At 52.5% G+C, this 17968-nt stretch overlaps 1 protein-coding gene across 1 annotated transcript; it reads right to left on the reverse strand.

Annotated features, from left to right (window-relative positions):
- Positions 1 to 839: 839 nt before the first annotated feature.
- LOC109324753 (signaling lymphocytic activation molecule-like) lies at positions 840 to 17814 on the reverse strand. The gene is made up of 7 exons (XM_019556784.1): positions 17387 to 17814; positions 11578 to 11904; positions 10435 to 10716; positions 8071 to 8166; positions 6082 to 6155; positions 3842 to 3937; positions 840 to 2537 (listed from the first exon to the last, which is right to left on the reverse strand). Exons 1-7 carry the CDS (start codon positions 17436 to 17438, stop codon positions 2481 to 2483), a joined length of 984 nt encoding a protein of 327 aa, XP_019412329.1. The 5' UTR covers positions 17439 to 17814; the 3' UTR covers positions 840 to 2480.
- Between the last annotated feature and the right edge of the window lie 154 nt (positions 17815 to 17968).

Consider the following 17968-nt stretch of genomic DNA (forward strand, 5'->3'; position numbering starts at 1 on the left):
GAGAGAGGATGTGGTCAGCACAGGATGGGGTTTGTAAAGGTGCATCAGGGGCAGAGAGGTGTTTCAGTCCAAACCCATTTACTGTGGGGGGCTGCAGAAAAAGCATCTGCTGTTCCCAGAAGTTAACATCTAGTCCTTCCCCCACCATCCCCACAGCCACCTGGGGAAGTCAGCCCTTTGACCACAATGGGTTATTAAACCCGCATTTTTCCAAGTTCTCACTGTGGGGAAGGACGTTTCGGACCCAAAAGCTACAATTCCCACGGGGCATATTTGACCGTTGTGAATGGATTTAGAGGGTTTGAGCAGGGGCCTTCTGCTGCCTTTAGGAAGGAACCTGCTCTGCCCCTGGAAAATCATCACTGCCCAGCAACTGCTGGACTAAAGGGACCTGGGCAGGACCCTGAATCCTCCCCAAGCGGTGTCGGTGACCATTGCATATGTGGGTGCATGAAGCCATAAAGGTCACAGAGGCATATATGACTCAGATCTTGCCTAGACATTGGAAAATTACCTCCCACACAGCGTGGAGAGCGGCAGGTCTGTGTCAGCATGGGGACCCCTGAGAATAGGTGTCAGGGGGGCAGGTAGCATATTCCTGCCCACCATCTCCCATCACCGGGCCAGTGCACCTGCAAGCCCTTGCACCTGCAAGCTCAGAGCACCCGGACCCTGAAACTCCTGCTAAGAGCAAAACTGAGCACTTCAGCGTTGCGGGGGAAGAAGGTATACAAATGAGGAAGCCGGTTCTTGCCCTGGATGTGAGGTTGTCTATTCCTGTTCTCCTGTAGTACTAAAAGGAAAGACTCAAATAGCCCTCTGTTGTTTTATTTCAGCTTTTTATTGGTCCTTCACTTTCTGCATGTGGGCATGCTGCACACATGAGTTGGGTTTCCAGAGCGACCCTGATTGGAGAGGCATCCAAAGTGATGTGCAGGTGTGGGTCTTCCCGGCGTGGTGCAGGTCAGCCTTGCAGTCTCTGTTTTACAGGCAGGAGGAAAACAGAGGGGTGCAGAGGCAAAGTGACCCAAAGCCGGTGGCAGAGCTGAGAGGAGAACCCAGGAGGCCGAGCACTCCAGCCTCTCACTATGCTGTGCTGCCTCTGCACAAAAGCCTTTTCCAAGCAGGCCTTGACAGGCTGTAATATCCTTGTCTGTCTTCAGAGTGAGGGATTCTGTCCCAGGCTTGGCCTTTTTTGGGTGAGGGCATGCTCTGAAGAGGTCACGGGGTAAATCTGACTTGCAGAGACAGCCAGACCCAGAGCAGTACATGGGTGGTGGGACGAGAAGAGCCACTCCCCTGAGCCAAATGTGTGGGAATGTGGAGGCTGTTCATTCAGAGCTGGAGCAAATCCCCCAAATACCCAGCTTTTTGGATAGAGAATTGCTGGGCGATTTAACATCTTGCACAGTTCCTCACAGCATGAGAGGAGGGATGCCCCATTGTCATGCTAGACCCCTGGGGAGGAGAATTTCACCCCAGTAGCAGAAGTATCCTGGGAAGAATTGACCTTTAGTAGGATGCTGGTTGACTTGGGATCAACCCTAGCCAAGCCCAGAGCAGAATCCGTGCAGTTATACTGGGACAGACAGGAAGGTCTTACCTAAAAGCAGCAGGGTGACCAAGGGACAGTTCTCCTGGTCCAAGCGCCCAGCTGGTATAAGCCCGTGTCGCTGCGGTGCCATCCCAAGAGCAAAGGAGCATCCTGAGATCGAGGCCTCTTGCTTTTGCGGCCCTTGGCACATGAACATATACCATCCTCATCTGTTTCCTGACAGCTGGCTTCTGTCCAGGCCCAGCCCTGGGCACAAAACCTGGGCCTTGACCTGCCACACGGTTCAGCTGCTGGCAGCGATTGCCTCCTCTTCTGCAGCTCCTAGCTCTCATCACTGGTCCAGTCCCACCGGCGGTCATCCTCCCTTCTGCTGCACTCATCTACCTGCCTGTCCAGCCCCCCTAAGCTTTCAAAGGTTGCCACTACCTTAGTACCTCGTGCGTGTACAATCAGTAGCAAAGACCCTTGTCGTGCATAGGAGTTGTGCTATTATGTGCTGTCTGTGACTTGCAGGCTTTGGACATCCAGCTGGGTTGGAGACCATGGAAAATGGTTCAGAAAGGGTCCTTCAGATCCAACTAGTACCTTCCCCTGCCCCCAAGTCAGATCAGTTCAACCCAGCAAAGGCTGGTCAAGCTTGCCCTTGGGCCTCCAGTGCTGAGGAGTCCAACGCCCCTCCCCCGGACTACTTTGTCTGGGGCTGAGTTATCTTGAAATTCAAAGTTTTCCCTTAACGTCTAAACTCAGTCTCACTGGTTGCAGTTTTAGCTTATAGCTCTGTGCATTGTGGACGTGGACAATAGTTGATAACTTCCTAGGGGACTTGGATGCCAATTCAGCAGATGAAGAAATGGGTTCCTTGTGGGGTAACAGTGCATCTGTGTCCTCCCAGTGTCTCAGATCTTGCATGTAGACTGGGAAGGTCTCAGCTCCTGGGATACGTCACGCTGGCATAAACAGTTGTGGGTCCCAGGGTCTGGGTCTGGGGATGGACATGGGGGGAGGGGGAGAAAAGGCAGTGAATGTGCAAATCAAGCCAGGAGCATGAATCCAGGTGTATGTATTATGGCAGCTTTCTGACTGCTGCAACTGATTTCAGTGTTGGAATAAGGAAGGTGGCACGTCCACTGCTTATCCTGGGATAGCCCATTCGGCAAAACATTTATTATCTGTCCCTGCCATCAAGTGGTACAGAGTGATAATCACAGCCTAATGCAAGCAGCTAAACTCAGATCTGTCTGCTTCCAATGCCACTGCCGTGTACGTGAGTGCACAAAGCCCGTGCTTGTTACACTCGTGTTAGCATGCCACCTCTCAGGCCTTGGTGTCCTCCTGCACCCACAGCACCTGGTACCCAGATGTAAATTAGGGGTGAGTCCACTGAAGTCATTGGAGGTCTGTGGATCTGGGCCCCCTCGTGTTCTGCGCAGCGCGTGTTGACTCTGGTTTCTTGCTGCATTCCCATCAACCCTGTCCGCAAAGAGCCCCTCGATGCTGCAATGAGGTGACTGGTTGCAGAATGGTGTTGCTGATAACCAGGAATCCTGCTTTTCTCTGATTTAAAAAAACCCCAATTTTCGATTTAAAACAAGTAACCCCAAATCCACATTTTCTCGTGATTTAAATGAAACAACACTTAGACATACACACACACACACATATATACATACACATATACATATATAGAGCTATATAGAGAGTGATGTTTCACTTTAATCACAGAAAAATGTGGATTTTGGGTTACTTTTTTTTTTCTTAAAACGGGATTTTTTTAAATCACAGAAAAGCAGGAACCTTCCTGCAGGAGCTGACTGCAGTGTCAGTATTCCCCCTCACCCCCCCGAAGAATATCAAAGCTTTTCGGGGGTGAAACAGAGCCTCATTTTTTCCTTCCCAATGAAAATGAATAGCCCAAAAGCCCAGATTGGGTGTGGGAGGAAAGGACTGCATTTCCCTAGCCCGAAAGTGGGGATATGGGGCAGACCCCTGGGCTGCTGGACACTTGGAGTATTGACATATCTGGGGAGCTGGGATAATGGGGCAGCAGGTACAGGGAGGAGGTCTGTTTCCACATCACCCACAAAGGTACCAGTCTTGGTCACATTGAAGTGGTTCTCCCCAAAACCTGCATGGGCTCCACCAGGAGTGGACTTGAATGGCATGTGTCCTGAGAAACGGTCACGCTCCCATGGGGAATTTTCTGACCGGCGTTGCTGATGGCAGCTGTGACCTTGGAGTGGAAGATTCCCCTGCAAGACGGAAGAACGCATGCAGACGGCCTCTTACCTGGGCTGTGTCTGGAGGTAGTCCCATGGCGCAGGCATAGATGGTGGTGCAAGCATGGTCCTCGGCAGAAGGGAAAGTGCACACCGCTTTCTGCTTCTGTGCAAAGAGCAAAAGGTGTGAGCTGGGCAGAACGGCAACCTGCTGCAGAGGCATACCACATCCTGCACAGCTGGGCTGGCTGCCCGGGGTTGACTGTTGAAATACAGGCCAGGAAACCACCTGTGAGGCTGGGGTTGTCATGGGGAGACTCTTGCAGTTTGAAGGAGCAGGGTGGAGGGTTTTCAACCATTTTCCCTAAATGAAAGGCTTGATTGTGTCAGGCTGATATACAGAGGTCTGCAGGGGGGTGGCATCCTGTGTGGGACCTGGAGGGTCCCATCCCAAGCCGTCCCAGCAGGGACTGTTTTGGGGAGCGAGGCAGGAGCACTGGTGCTGGGGAAGAGCTTGGCCACAGCTCCCCCGGGAATGTGGGGTCCTGGAGCATGGGCTTTCCCCGGGCGCCTGCCTGAGCCCACCCCAGCCTTGGCCCCAGAAGCCAGATTCAGCCTCCACGCCCTGCTGGAAGCACAAACTGGTCCATCACCATCAGAGGACGGTCCGGGTGTGTAATCTGGCCTGTGTGCATTCAGCTGCAAGTCTCTATTGACACCCAGTGACCAAAGTGCTGCTGCTGGAGGAGGAACGGAGTGCATTATACCTGCGCCCTGGCTACCTTGCATTGCACGAACTGGCAGGGGTGCACTGAGAGCTCCTGACCCCTGCAGTCATTTAAGAGCTAGGCATGATTAGACTGGGGAGCAGAGCGTTCTCCTTGCCCAGGGTACATCTTCATCATATTGACTCCTGCCTTGACTGCATACTCATCATAACGACTCCTGCCTTAAGTGCATCCTTATCAGATTGACTCCAGCAGAAGCTGGGTGTGTGTGGCTGAGAGCACAAAATAAAGGCAGAGAGAGAGTCTATCGAGGGTCACTGAGGACTGCTCATGACTTCAGGACTTCTGCTGACTCTCAAGAAGGAGAAAAGCCCAGCTTTACTTTCCTGGTTGTTGTCGCTCATGGGCTACTGAGCGTGCACTAACAGTCAGGGACGCACTGAGAAGAGCAATTCCCAGGAGCAGTGGTTTTCAACCTGTGGTCCACAGACCCCCTGGGGGTCAACAGACTATGTCTAAGGAGGTCCATGAAAAATTACTATGAACAATCAAAAGTAGCTGAAAACCCACACTTGCCATTCAAAGGGGTCTGAACCTCCATTTGAAACTTTTGGGGGTCCATAAATGAAAAAAAGGGTGAAAACCACTGCCCTAGAGTTACTTAGGACAGTCCCCAGGTCTCGATGCAGGTTCTTTGAACTGCATATGTCCAAACCCTGTTGGGAGGCCGTCCAGGGGGCACAGATGCCTGGGCTGGAGTAGAGCAGAGCCAGGCAAGGTCTTGGGGCCAACAGTTGGGTGAACAGAAATTCAGGGGAAAGGCAAAGAAGGGGATGCGGAGGGCAAGCAGTTCAGAATGGCCTCGGTGTTTCTTTTGGACGTTTTCCCAAGCAAGCCATTAGGATTTGCCATGATGATTTTGTTTAGAAAATAGCCATTAGAAAAAAAAAAGATAGGTTTAACCCCCCTGAACAATCTAGGACTGGGATGGTTGAGGTAGGGAGGATCCTGCCTTGAGCAGGGGCTGGACAAGCTGAGCTGTCCTGAGATCCCTTCCAGCCCTGTTCTCCTCTGACTCTGGGGGGTTGAGCCATACAGTGATGTGTTTTGGGAGGGGTTTAGGTTGCTGAGAAAGCTGAATAAAGTTTGTTTGGGGCTGAGATGTCTCTTCCTTCTTAGCTTGGCAAGGAGCACAAAGCCCTGTGACAGGCACAGCTCCATGGCATATGTCTCGCTCGAGATTGCCCCTTCTCCAAGAAGCAGGTACAGGGGACAATTTTATGGCAGCAAACTCAGCATCAGGAAGCAAGAAGAAGCTTATGGGATGTACTTTTCTGCACATCAAGGAAAGTCGTCACTGTATAAATTCAGGCCCACATGGGGCGAATAGGCCTCTTGGGCAAGAGCCTTTATGCTCCACTTCAAACCCAAGAGAAGCAGGATCTTGGATGGCCTGGCCCCCTATCCTACCTCTTTGCCCTGGGTGAACTGTGGTAGAGGTTATCTGGGACTATAACCAACCATGCTAGGCAGTGCCGACCAAGCAGAGCTCTTGCATTGCAAAGCAAACAGCTCAACTCACCTCCGCCCTCTGAACCTGTGCGTAAATGGTGTGAACAGTGCTCTCGTCCTTCAGCGGCACTTGCTGTTTTTGACCTAGTTGGGAAAAAATGATTGCAGCTGTTGCTGAGAGGAAAGGGAGCAACGCAGTCATATCACACCCTGAGCCCTCGGTTCATAGAGATGCCTGCACCATCGTGGATCTTGCTGTCGAATACTTCATGGGCAGGGGTCGGTCATTTGGAAACTGTGTCCGCACAAGCTGGCATCACAGCTGAGTTGCAAGGTGGACATGCCCCAAGACGGAGGTTTCCTGGCTCTGGACAGCTGAGCCAACTTTCAGGAGTGGGAAACCAACTCTATCCCCATGTCATGCATGGGCGAGTAGGTAGGGCTGGTTGGAAACCCCCTCCTTTCTCCCCCCCAGCCCCATTTTTCCAGCAGAAAAGTGAGTTTTGGACTAAATCAGCATTTTCAATAAAAAGGGTCTGCCCTCCATGGAAAATGTTGACGTTTTGTGGAGGCCCTGGATACGTGATGCATCAAGTCTTGGCCAAAACCTGAAACACATCTGTTCACACCAGAACCTCAGTGTCTCACGGGGCTCATAGTCCAGATGCCTCGTGTGCCCATTATTCTCCCTGGGTGGGACATCTCCCATCGTGCACCAGGGACTGCTTACAATGAAAGATGGTGTCTGAGTCCTGAGTAGTGTCAGACCCCAGGGCCCCAAACTGAATCACGATTGTTTCATTTGGGAGACAAAACATTTCACCCCAAAGTCCATATTTTCTGTGGGAAGTTGCAGCAGGTGTTGGGGGAAATGCATTTCCTGAGGTTTTAACAGAGAGGCCCGATTCCCAGCCAGGTCTACCCACAGCTCTTAAGTTATACGTCACTGAGGCTAGCCTGTTGTTTCCACACTTGCTTTGAGGAAGGCCGGGGTGGATCTTCATCCCGTGACTCTTCCTCTCCCTACCTATATGCTCTGAGCAGGGACTGGTCTAATGAGGGTCTAGAGGAGCTGCATATCATCATTTACCTTATCATCCAGGGAGAGTCTTAATCTGTAGCTTTCCAAGCGCTGGAGGTGGCACCCATTGAAATGTGGGGTCAGCACCCACCCTGAGCCGTTGTTTTGGGCTCTTTGCAAACTCAGGCACCAGTTACATTCAGCTCACAGTTTTTTCAGGCCTGCCATGGCCTTTTTCAGCCAAAGACAACCTGACGCACTGCAGAACAGTGGCAAGGTCCTCCCTATCTAGTCCTTCAGCAGGCAGCACCACTGCTCCGGCATCATGGCAAAGTTGGGGTTGAGGCAGATGCCCTCCGTCACGCACCCTCTTGTGTTGCTCAGCAGTGGGGCAGATCAGTGACATGCCAGTGCTCTGCTGGGCATTCCCCTGGCACCAGCACGAGGTACAGCTGGAGATACCCCTCACTGCTCCCCATGGCTGGAGTCCCCCCAGGGTCCCCAAGAAATGCTGAGAACTCATTGTAGCAGAGAGCCTGAAAGGGAAGTTTCCTCCTAATCACATGCCTGTGTGAGTGGTTACAGTTTTGTATGGTTTCCTTCCTGCCTTATACACCAGGGGCCCTCAGAAATATATGCCGCTCTACTGTCTGCAAGGGAAGATCAAACATGATACGCAGCTCCCCTGTGAGAGTTAACACATGGCTGGCCCCATCGCCACACTGCTGCGTGCAGGATGTGTGGACCAGTACGGAGGACTTTCCAGACTGGATGAGAAGCAGCATGATCTACCCGTATCAGTCATTTCTCTCTGCCCACGGCCGAGTACCAGATGCCCAAAGTCCAGTCTAAGCTAGAAACGTCTGCAAAGGTTATAGTGTCAGCTCTGTAGCAGCACTTTGGCTGGCCAAAGCTTTAGGCTAGAAATGGTTAAAGGAGGGGAAATGAAGCTTAGCTTCCCATCTGTATCATGGGGAAACAACACAGGGATGGGGAGTCCAAATACATTTGGCAATGGGGGCAACCTAGGACACGTACCTCTGTGTCCTACCCAGTACCAGACGACAAGCCCTGCGCAGATGACCATTATCAGGATGATGGGCAGGATGTATATCACCTGGAGTCTGTAGGACCCTGTAAGGCAATTTATAGAGAAAAGTTGATGGTTTATAGTTGTTGGTTTATAGCTGATGGGTTTTATCTGCCTGTTCCTAGGGGAGGCCTAGAGAGGTGTCGCAGCCACGATGCTCGAGGGAATATGCCCTGAGCAAGGGCTTCATGCTGATATTGGATCAACTATCTAGCTGGGAGAGATGATAGACAAGCTCTCAAGCACAACACAGAGACGGTTTAACCTATCTGACCATCTGTGGCTCTTAACATTTAATTTATCTGTAATCTTCGTGAAGCAGGAAGCAAAAGACAGGACATGTCTTGTAAGCAGAAGATGCAGGAAGCTCTGCTCCACCGGGCCCTGCCTTCTCCGACTCCGCTTCAAGTCCATCAGGCTAGAGCATGTTTGCAGCTGAGGTCCCACATACAGGCTGGGTGAAGGAGGTGCTACTTCACGGTCAGGGCAGCTAGGATCTGGAACCAACTTCCAGGAGAAGTGGTGCAGGCTCCTACCCTGGTGGTGTTTAAGAGGAGGCTAGATGAACATCTTTCCTGCTATGGCAGGGGGTCGGACTCGATGATCTGCTCAGGTCCCTTCTGACCCAACCAACTATGAAACTATGAAGTGGGAATAAACACAACTCTTTGCTCCCAGCACGGTCTGTGCATAGGAGCTCGTCCCCGGGCACTATGTGGCTGCTCTTTGATTGCTAGTTGGCCATCCTGATGACCGGTTACCCCTGCTGCGGGGTTGCCTTCTGGCCTGGGTCTGTGCAGTGCCCGGGGTTAAAGTCCTTTTTTATGTAACAGGAGAAAGTCCTGTTTTAAGCAACACACAGTTAACTTGTGGACGTCCTGGCCACAGGCAGTGGTGACAGAGAGCAGAGCCAGGCTCAACAAGGAACTGGAGGCACTCACGGAGGATAGATCTATTAATGCCTATTGAACAAAATGGTTGGAGATGTTTTGTCTGGCATCTCGAATGCTGGATGTCAGGGAAGGTACTGAATAGGGGACAGATCACTATCTGGCTCAGGGCTTTCCCTGTATACCATCCATTTCTGCAATGTTGCGGAGAAGCTACTGGGATCGATGGACCATGGGTCCAACCCGATGTGGCACTGCTCGTGTTCCTCTGCTGCTGAGCCCCCAGTCTCTGCTAATAAGGAGAAAACACTTTTTCAAGCCTGGAGTCTGAAGGGGCAGGGTGGGGAGCGGGGTTGCGACCACTGGATGTGTCCACTCACGTGAGCAGAGGCTACCGAGAAGAGAATTAAATGCAGCCTTCATGCAGGCCATGGAAGTCCCCATGTCACACAGGCAACAGCTGAAAAACCCCACTGAGAGCAGAGCGTGCTTCCCTGCTCTGGATTTTTGAGGAAGAAGCAGCTGCCAAGGGCTTTCCTGTGACGTTTGGGTGTGCAAACTGTTCATCTGTGATGACACAGCCCTGTGGTTGCCAGCTGGACGAGCAGTGTGAGCCGGAGGCGCCCAAACCTGGATGCAGGAGTTTAGCCATGGACAGCAGCTGCAAAGGGCAGTCATAGCCCAGAGCAGGCCCCTGGGAGCTGCTGCTGGCCCTGGGGAGACTGCAAACCCATTGGGACGCATCTGAGCTGCAAAGGGACGGTGCCACAGCAAAACCCGGCAGGTCCGCTCTGTATCCATCACCTCCTGGAAGGTTGTGAGCAGTTTCCCCAGTGAGCTGCGGTGCCAGCTCCAGTGAGAAAGAGCTGGCCTGTGCCCAGCAGTAAGGGACCGTTGTGTGCGCATGGTCTCCCCTGCACTGGGAAGGGGCAGACGGGGTGGCTGGATGGGGTGCAGCCTTCTGGGAAACGCAGCCCCGTGGCTGTGGTCCACAGCACCTTGCTGGGGGGGTGGGGGTGCAGGTGACTTCTCCCATGCAGCTCTGCCCCTGCCAGTGCAAACACCTAGACCTCCCATCAGGGCACTCGAGGAGGGCCTTAGGCCTGGTTGCTCAGTTGGCGGTCTCCATTGAGCTTGGTGTCCCTTTCAGTGACTGCTGTGTGAGATCTCTGCTTTGATCCATGATTTTTCATGGATCCAAAGCCTTTCTCTACCACCATTCAGAGCCTGGAGACAGGGGCCCGTCTGCCTCAGACGCACGTACTGCATGTCATGTAGGGCCTGCCCATGGCACAGCTGATTTATACCAGAAAAGGGCGAGGGTCTGCCTGTGCTCAGCCCCCAGCCCTGATACCGCTGCCATTCTTGGCCCCCAGGTGTTGGCTGGGGCAGGACTTTGCCTCCCCTTCCCAGACAACTTACCCCTGAGTTCGACGCTGCACTCGGCCGAGGCGTTGATGGGGGTGGAGTAGCGACTGACAGGGTTGCTGACGGTGCAGACGCAGGTGAGGCTGGTCTCCCAGAGGCCAAGGGACAGGTTAAACAGGCTCCCGTTGTGGAGGCAAGGCCAGGTGGCATGGCGCTCGGGGCAGCTCCAGCAGTAGGTCATGTTGTCGCCTTTCTCGGCCATGCAGTTGAGGGTCAGGGTGCAACTCTTGTTGCTCAGGGACTTGTTGACTTGGATGATGGGCACTGACACCTCCTCTGTGGGGCATGATGGGAGAGGGTGCTGATTAACTCAGGCAGGACAGAGGGAGCTGGGCTGGGCCCCATCCTGCTCCTTCTCGCTAGCTGCCTCTCATCTCAGCGGCAGCACCCCCAGTGCAATCCTGCTAAGCAGGAAGATCAAGACCGTACGTCAGTGGCAGCCAACCTGTGGCCTGCAACAGACTGGGGAGGGGACAGGCAGCACAGTGGCAGATGGGGCAGGGAGCAAAAAGCAGATCAGCAGGGGAGGTGAGAGCACAAATCAGGGAGCAGACAGCTGAGCAGCAGATGGAGTAAGGGAACAGAAAGTGGAGCAGCAGATCGGGTAAAGGAACACAGGGAAGGGAGCAAAAGGTGGAGCAGCAGATCAGGTAAAGGGGCACAGGGCAAGGAGCAGAAAGCGGGGCAGCAGGTCAGATAAGGAACAGGCATCAGAGTGGTACTTGGGGAGGGTGCGGGGCTAATTTGTGGATCACCCACCAAAAAGGTTGCCCCTCACTGCCCTATGGCATCCTTTGGCCGCTCCGTTTATGTGGCTGCACGGGTGGGTTTATGAATGAAGTTAATTGGCATTAGGAGTGTAATTTGCCCACGAATTCAGGGTTTGGAGCAAACCGCACTGTCCCCAGGGCGGTGGGAAGGGAGGAAGATGTCTGTGCTTCGGAGGCAGGTCGGTGCCAGGGGGCTGAATAGGGATCACAGGGCAGGGAGCAGAGGGCAATAGGGACTGAAACTGTGGGGGTGAGTGGCCATGAGGGTGTTCAGAGAAAGCTGGCACCATTTCAATAGGCAGGACACGGGCAGACCCGCCGCTGAGTCAGGGTGCAGAAGAGGTCCCAGAAACACTGCATTCATTACCGTACACTTCCAGGCGCAGGCTCAAAACCTTCTCCACGGCTCCTTGGGTCCCGGTGAACGTGTACGTCTCCTCGTCTTGCTTGGAGGTCTCCATGATTTCCAGGGAGAAGTTCGTGGGGTGGAACCTGATGCGCTGGTTCAGTTTGATGGTGTAATTCCCTCCCGCGTAATCCAGGATGATGGACTTTGTCACGGGATCCAACGTGTCCCGCTTCCACAAAACTTTCTCGAAGCGTGTAGTTAAATTCTGGAGATATGGTGTCACGTTCAGAAGGGTGGGTTTCCCCAGGGCTCCAAAAACCGTGTGCACAGCCCCAGGGCTGGCCCCTGCGATGGGGGAAGGAGCAAAGGGAGTGAATCTCATTTATATTGTCCAGGAAACGCATGAATCTCACCCCTTCCGAGCACTTCAGAATCCTGAATCAGGTCCCCCTGCCCCCAAATTCATGAGACCGGATCGAAAAAAATCAAGAGCTTCCTCTTTTTGAGCAACATTTGGGTTCTTTTGCCTTGCCTTCTGCATAGGGTCATCACCAGGTTGCATTTCCAAGCCTTTCTCTGCAAGCCATGAGGCCTCCAAATGCTGTGACTGTAGGGCAAGTGCAGAGTGTCCTCCAGGTCTGGAGGCTGAGGCCTTCAAAGAAAACTCAAACTCATAGAAAATGAGGGTGTGAAGGGACCTCTGGAGGTCACATCTAGTCCAACCCCCCTGCTCCAAGCAGAACCAGCCCCAGCTACATCATCCCAGCCAAGGCTTTTTCTAGTCAGGTCTTAAAAACCTCCAAGGATGGAGACTCCACCACCTCTCTGGGGAACCTGTTCCAGTGCTTTACTACCCTCCTAATGCAAAAGTTTTTCCTAATATCGAACCTAAAATGTTTCCTTATATCTAACCTAAGAGGAATTGTCTTCCTCCCTCTGCTCATGGGGAGAACCATGGGGGATTACAGATGCGCATCTCGGCTCCAAAGGTAGGAAGAGCTACTGGAAGCACCAGTAATTCTCCTTCCTGGGTCTTGCTGGAGGTGTGAGCTGATGTAGCGGGCTGCCCTGGCTGAGCCTTTATGGAGTGGTAGGGGACCTTGCTACAGTCCCTGCTGCCCTCTGCATCCCCAGCTCCTCTCAGCCAGGATGCCAGGTGATGTCCTTCAGCATCGTACCATTAAGGGGACCGGGAACAGCCCCCACTTGTACAGCCCCATTAGTGTCTAAAGGTTCAGACACTCATTAGCGCGGTTCCAGTGAGCTCAAGGGGCCTAGTCCCAGCTGGTGAGTATGGATGCTGCTCCATTGGCTTTGCCCCCACTAAAACCAGGGCTGGGCTTGCCCCGCCAAGCGCTGCCTTGTGTCAATGCAGGTGGAAGGATTTGGCCCCAGGGTGCAAAGCTCCAGGTCAGGAGTCCTGATACAGGTGGGAAGTGATCACTCTTGATGGCACTGTCCCCTCCCGTTGCCTCCCGCTCGCTGGCTCCCTTCTCAGCACGGCTCTGCTTGCAGACCCTAATTGCAGTGCTTCATTATACTGGGAGGATCTGGGGTGGCAGAGGCTCCCACACTGCGCAGGAGCTGTGTGTGGGCTGAGCTGTCCCCGTCACAAAGGGAAATAAGGCCCTGTTTTGCTTGTCTGAGGGCAACCACAGGAGTGCTTGCATTGCAGAATGGAAAGGAAGCCGAGCCTGATGGCAAGCAGGATAAAATGGGGGGTGAAGCATGCGCTGAGCAGGGGGAAGCACAAGGCAAAAACAGGGTCACTGGCAGGCCTGGCGGTCACCACCATCTGCCCTTGCTGCCAGGATGTCCACGTATGAGTGCTCCAGGACCTGCTTGCGTGCATCTGACCCAGAAGTGCAGGGGGGAAGCGACCCTGGCACTGCCCTTCTGCAGTCACTCCTGAGATTTCTGCTTGGGAGCAGCTCTGGAGGGTTCCCCTGGTGTGGAGGAGGCCTCATGGCTCTCAGTTTCCCCTGCTGTGAAATGGGCCTCTGTGGCAAAGCCCGTCCAGATCCAGCACCATGCCAGGCATGAACAACCCTAGCTGGGCAGACAGGGATGAAGGGGAAGCTCCTGGTGACTCAAATGGGTTCTGAGAGGAGTCTTACACGGCGAGGCAACAGTCCCTGCCTGCCCCGACTGTACTCAGATTACTGGGCTCTTTTCTTGGAACTGTCCTGTACGGGAGATGACAGCAATCTAGATCAGGCATGGGGGGAAAGGGGCTGTCTGTTGAGTAAGGACACTAAAATGCAGAGCCCATATCCCCCCAACACCTCCTCTGCTCAGGTTTACAACCAGTGCCAGCACCGGTCCATAATGTGTGCCCAGCCAGGAGCTGGCATTCACCATTACTGGCACCCAGATGCAGAGGGGACCACAAGGATGGCGGAGGGGAGGGCGATGGGATGCCAAGGGGAAGGAGGCACTGACTAAACTGCCTCCTAGGCCAGTCTGCCATGGGGAGGGCAGTTTGTGAGCTGGCAGGATCCTGCCTTGGGATGGGAGCTGGATACACTTCCATGCTAAATGGGGCAAGGCGCTAGCCAGGGGAATCCCCAAGCCAGTAGCACATCTCTCCCTCTGCCCACATCTCCCAAAGCAGCTGCTAATTTGCAGGTCCCTGGTTTTAGGAATAAGGGTCAAGCTTCTCCCAGAGCTAATTATTAACCATTAGCATGAGCCAGCCAGGGACACGGCAGATCTTCCGCATGTCTTTGAAAGACTGGATTTAAGGAGATGCTTTTGGCAAATGCAAGTCACCAGGCTCTGCGCAGGGGGAATTGGATGAAAGGCAGTGGTTTGCGTTGTAGGGACCTGGCTGGATGATCCACTGGTGTCTCAGACAATGCAATTTAAGGCATGGCAAAGAGCAGTGCCTCTAGGAAGCAGACTTTCATAGCAGCCCCCAGCAATCCTAAGCTTGCATCTGTAGGAGTGGGGAGATGAAATTTCCCTCCCTTCTGAAGGTGAGATGCCAGCAGCATTCAGAAAAGGCATGTCCAGCCCAATGGGTTATTAGGCACAGGCCGTCCTTTGACCTCGACCTTGATTTTTTGCTCCAGCTGGCTGTAAGGCTGAAAGCTTGGGGAAGGGGCTCTGAGGCACTTCACCCCACTAAGGAAAGCCTTTGAATGAAAGTAACTGGGGAAGCCTCCTTGTCTGGACTCAGAAGCCAAGTGCCCCGTAGAGCGAGGGACTAGATCTGTGCCTGTAAGCCTCAGGGGGAACAGCAATTGCGTGAGCTTCCGCTGACCGAAACCACCCAATGCCCACTTTCCCTAGAGGTAATATTGTTCTGCTTGTTTCGGGTAATGATCTTCCGATACTTAAAGAATGAAAGAAAATAAACTATTTTGCATGACCGCAGGGGACAGAGCAAGGGGGAAATGTAGGCTGGAGATTAGGAAGGCCTTTCTCACTATGAAACCATTTCAAGGCTGCCCCAGAGGTGGGGGAGTCTTCCTCCTTGGAAGTGTTTAAGAGCAGGTGAGATTAACACTCAACTGGGATGGTTAAATCAGGGATGATCCTCCCTGGGGCAGAGGGATGACCTCCCCAAATCCCTGCCAGCTCAGCTTTTATGGGTCTATGGTACAAGCATGTGCTGCTCATGACTGATGGTCTCCATAGATGACTCTCCCATCCCTACTGATTGGGACGCAGTGATTCATATTCACCTCTCGGTACCGATTTACAGAAGAACTGTTTTGCTGGAAAAACAAGTGATGAACCCTGACAGCGCATCGGCTGTCGCAGCATCGGTTACCCATGGAAGATTAAACGGCCCGGGTTGCCACGCAGCTTCCTGTGAAATCGTTCCGTCATGAGCGGGGGTTGCCCCAACAAAGGGGGAAAAAAAACAACCGAGAAGGATTTGCACCCCAGAGAGCACCAGGTCCCTGCACGGCCTCACTGGGAACGTTCCTGTAAATACAGCACCTCATTGCAGACCCACCTGCCCCACATACATCTCCCACCGGGTACCAGAGAGCCTGTTCTGAGTCTATAAGAAGGCTCCTGGTCTATTCTGGCCTCAGGAGGCCATTATGCAAATAACAACCCGCTTGTCTGAATTAAATTTTTACCGTATTGGCAGCAGGAGCTGGAGGGAAGGTTGTCGTGGAGCTTTCTGGATGCAACCCAGCTTAGGTGGCTACCTCTGCCTGGAGAGGGCTGGTGTTTATGGCTCAGGGGGTCTATTCCAGGCCTATGTTGCAACCCACTGAATGTACATTATTGCCATAAGGGGCAAGCTGTTCTTCTCCTTTGGGGTATTCAGTTGAGGCATTGCTGCTGACACGTTCTGGTCAGGATGATAAGGATTCCAGAGGGAAAATCCCCATTAAATCATCTTAAAAATCCCTCGGCCCTAACGGGAAAGAGCTCCTGGAATGAAAAGACGTCTCTCAGCAGAGGGAGGCAGATCCACTGAAGTTAGACGGCAGGCACGACGGGTGGAAAGGGGCTGAACCCCCAGCCAGGGGCAGGGAAATGATGGGATTCCCCCATGGAAAAGCTGACAGTGGATCTGACTTGAAAGCAATAGCAATTGCTTTGGGCCAGTGACTGTGCAAATGGGACTTTTCATTATGCCATTGGAGAAAAGAAAAAGCCCACGGGGATTTTAAAAGGCAGGCTGTCAGACATTGCAGAGCCAGCAATACCAATAAAAAATTCCCGGGTGGCTGCTCCCCAGCCTTCTCTGTTGGTCTTTCCAAGCAATCTCTCTTCGCCTGGCGCCTGTGGCCCATGGAGCAATTGGTATCTGGGGCATTGCTTTGGGAGCTGGCAGAGCAGAGTCCCCTGTACTTTGTTTGAGAGACCCCTTTTTCTGCTTTCCCCATGAGTATTAAGCCCTCTGTCATATCAAAGATGTTCTCATTCTCATTTTGGACCATTGTGGCTTGTTCCTTCAGCCGCAGAAATGTCACAAGAGGATGCCCCCACTATATACCTTCCCCGAGCAACCAACAAATCCCAGGCTTCCACATCCTCTCTCCTCTCAGCCACATCCCTATTCATCCACAGCCCTGCAAGTTATACACAGTCTCTTCTACCCAGGAATGACAAGCTTGCCATCAGCTAGCTCACCTGCTTGTCAAACCAGGGTTTCCTTCAGTCCACTTCCTAGCGCTCCAAGCAGCCAGCTGTATGGTATTTGAGCCACCCCATGAAGCCAACCAACGTGCTGACAGATCTTACCCTTCAAGTTTTACAGGCCCAGTCTATGCCAGATTGACCCCATTTCTCTTACCAGTGATTGTAGCTACTGGTGTTGCTTTCTTGTCCTAGTTCTAGTGGTCAATAGTGTTGTTATCATTATTATCAATTAATTGGGTAGTGCCTAGAAGCTCAATTATAAACCAGCCTCTCCTCTCCTCCCATTTAAGAAACCGCAAGTACTGCTGCACTAAGTAACTGAGTCTGGCAATAGTATGTGCGGTCCTATTGAAGTCAACAGGACCGGCGGTGTCTTCTTATTGAGGGTGTGGCTCATTATTGTCTCATTGCTGAGGATTACTGAAGTATCTGATGCCAAATTATTTGCAACAAATCGTGTGTGTTGCAAAACATTTCATTATTGCCAACAGCTGTCTTCCTAGCCACCTGGCCATCTGTCCCTTGGGTCTAGAGAGTCCTGTGAAAGGCACACAGAATAGACAGTCACCTCTCTTCTCTGGCACCATGTCATCTAGCTGCCTTGCCCAGCATTGTGGTTTATGAAAGCAAACGTTAAATGCAGAGCTATAAGTCACTCGGCAACATGCCAGCCACTTGGCACAAGAGTAGTAGAAAGGGAGAAAAATCAACGTACCCCAAGCCCAGCAGAAAGAGATGATCAGCCAGAGGCATACGCTGCAGTCCATTGCTCGACGCAGGAAACTTGACTTATGTGGACTTTAGATCCAACTCTGCTGTCTGCAGCTAAGCATACTGGTGAGAACAGGTGTAGTCAAATGAGACTGACGTCTCTTGGCGGGCTGCGTGTTTCCTGTTTTCTGGTTTGGTAATTCTTTTTTTTTTTTTTGTATGGAAATATTCAAAAAACCAAAATCATGCTACTTAATGCTTCAGTGCAAGGTGCTCTAGCAGCTCATGCTTGGCAATCCTACCAAGAGCTGTGCAAATAAAAACCCCATCCACTCAGTTCTATAAAGTCAAGGCCCAGCTTCCTCCATGTACGGGAACAGCTCCCCTGAAAAAAAAAGCCGATGCTCGTTAACTGGTATGGCCCTACCATAGAGCACCATGGCCACTCCGATAATAAGCAGCCTTCCTGTCACTCGCACAGTAACAGTAATCTAATCTAATGCTCCCATCACCAACATGCGACGGAGGGAAAGTAGAAAGCATGTAAACAGAATCTGACAACAGAGTGGTCTACAAAATCACAAAC

This window comes from Crocodylus porosus, unplaced genomic scaffold, assembly GCF_001723895.1.
Source record: "Crocodylus porosus isolate Cpor-Errol unplaced genomic scaffold, CroPor_comp1, whole genome shotgun sequence".
Classification (NCBI taxonomy): Eukaryota; Metazoa; Chordata; order Crocodylia; family Crocodylidae; genus Crocodylus; species Crocodylus porosus.

Bases quoted from the DNA above. Each gene is read 5' to 3' on its own strand.
- LOC109324753 (XM_019556784.1), bottom strand. From the start codon at position 17,438: ATGGACTGCAGCGTATGCCTCTGGCTGATCATCTCTTTCTGCTGGGCT. The intron at 11,905-17,386 runs GTACGTTGATTT...CCCCCATCGCAG, and splicing joins CTCTTTCTGCTGGGCTTGGG to GGGCCAGCCCTGGGGCTGTG. The intron at 6,156-8,070 runs GTACGTGTCCTA...TTTCCCAACTAG, and splicing joins GTACTGGGTAGGACACAGAG to GTCAAAAACAGCAAGTGCCG.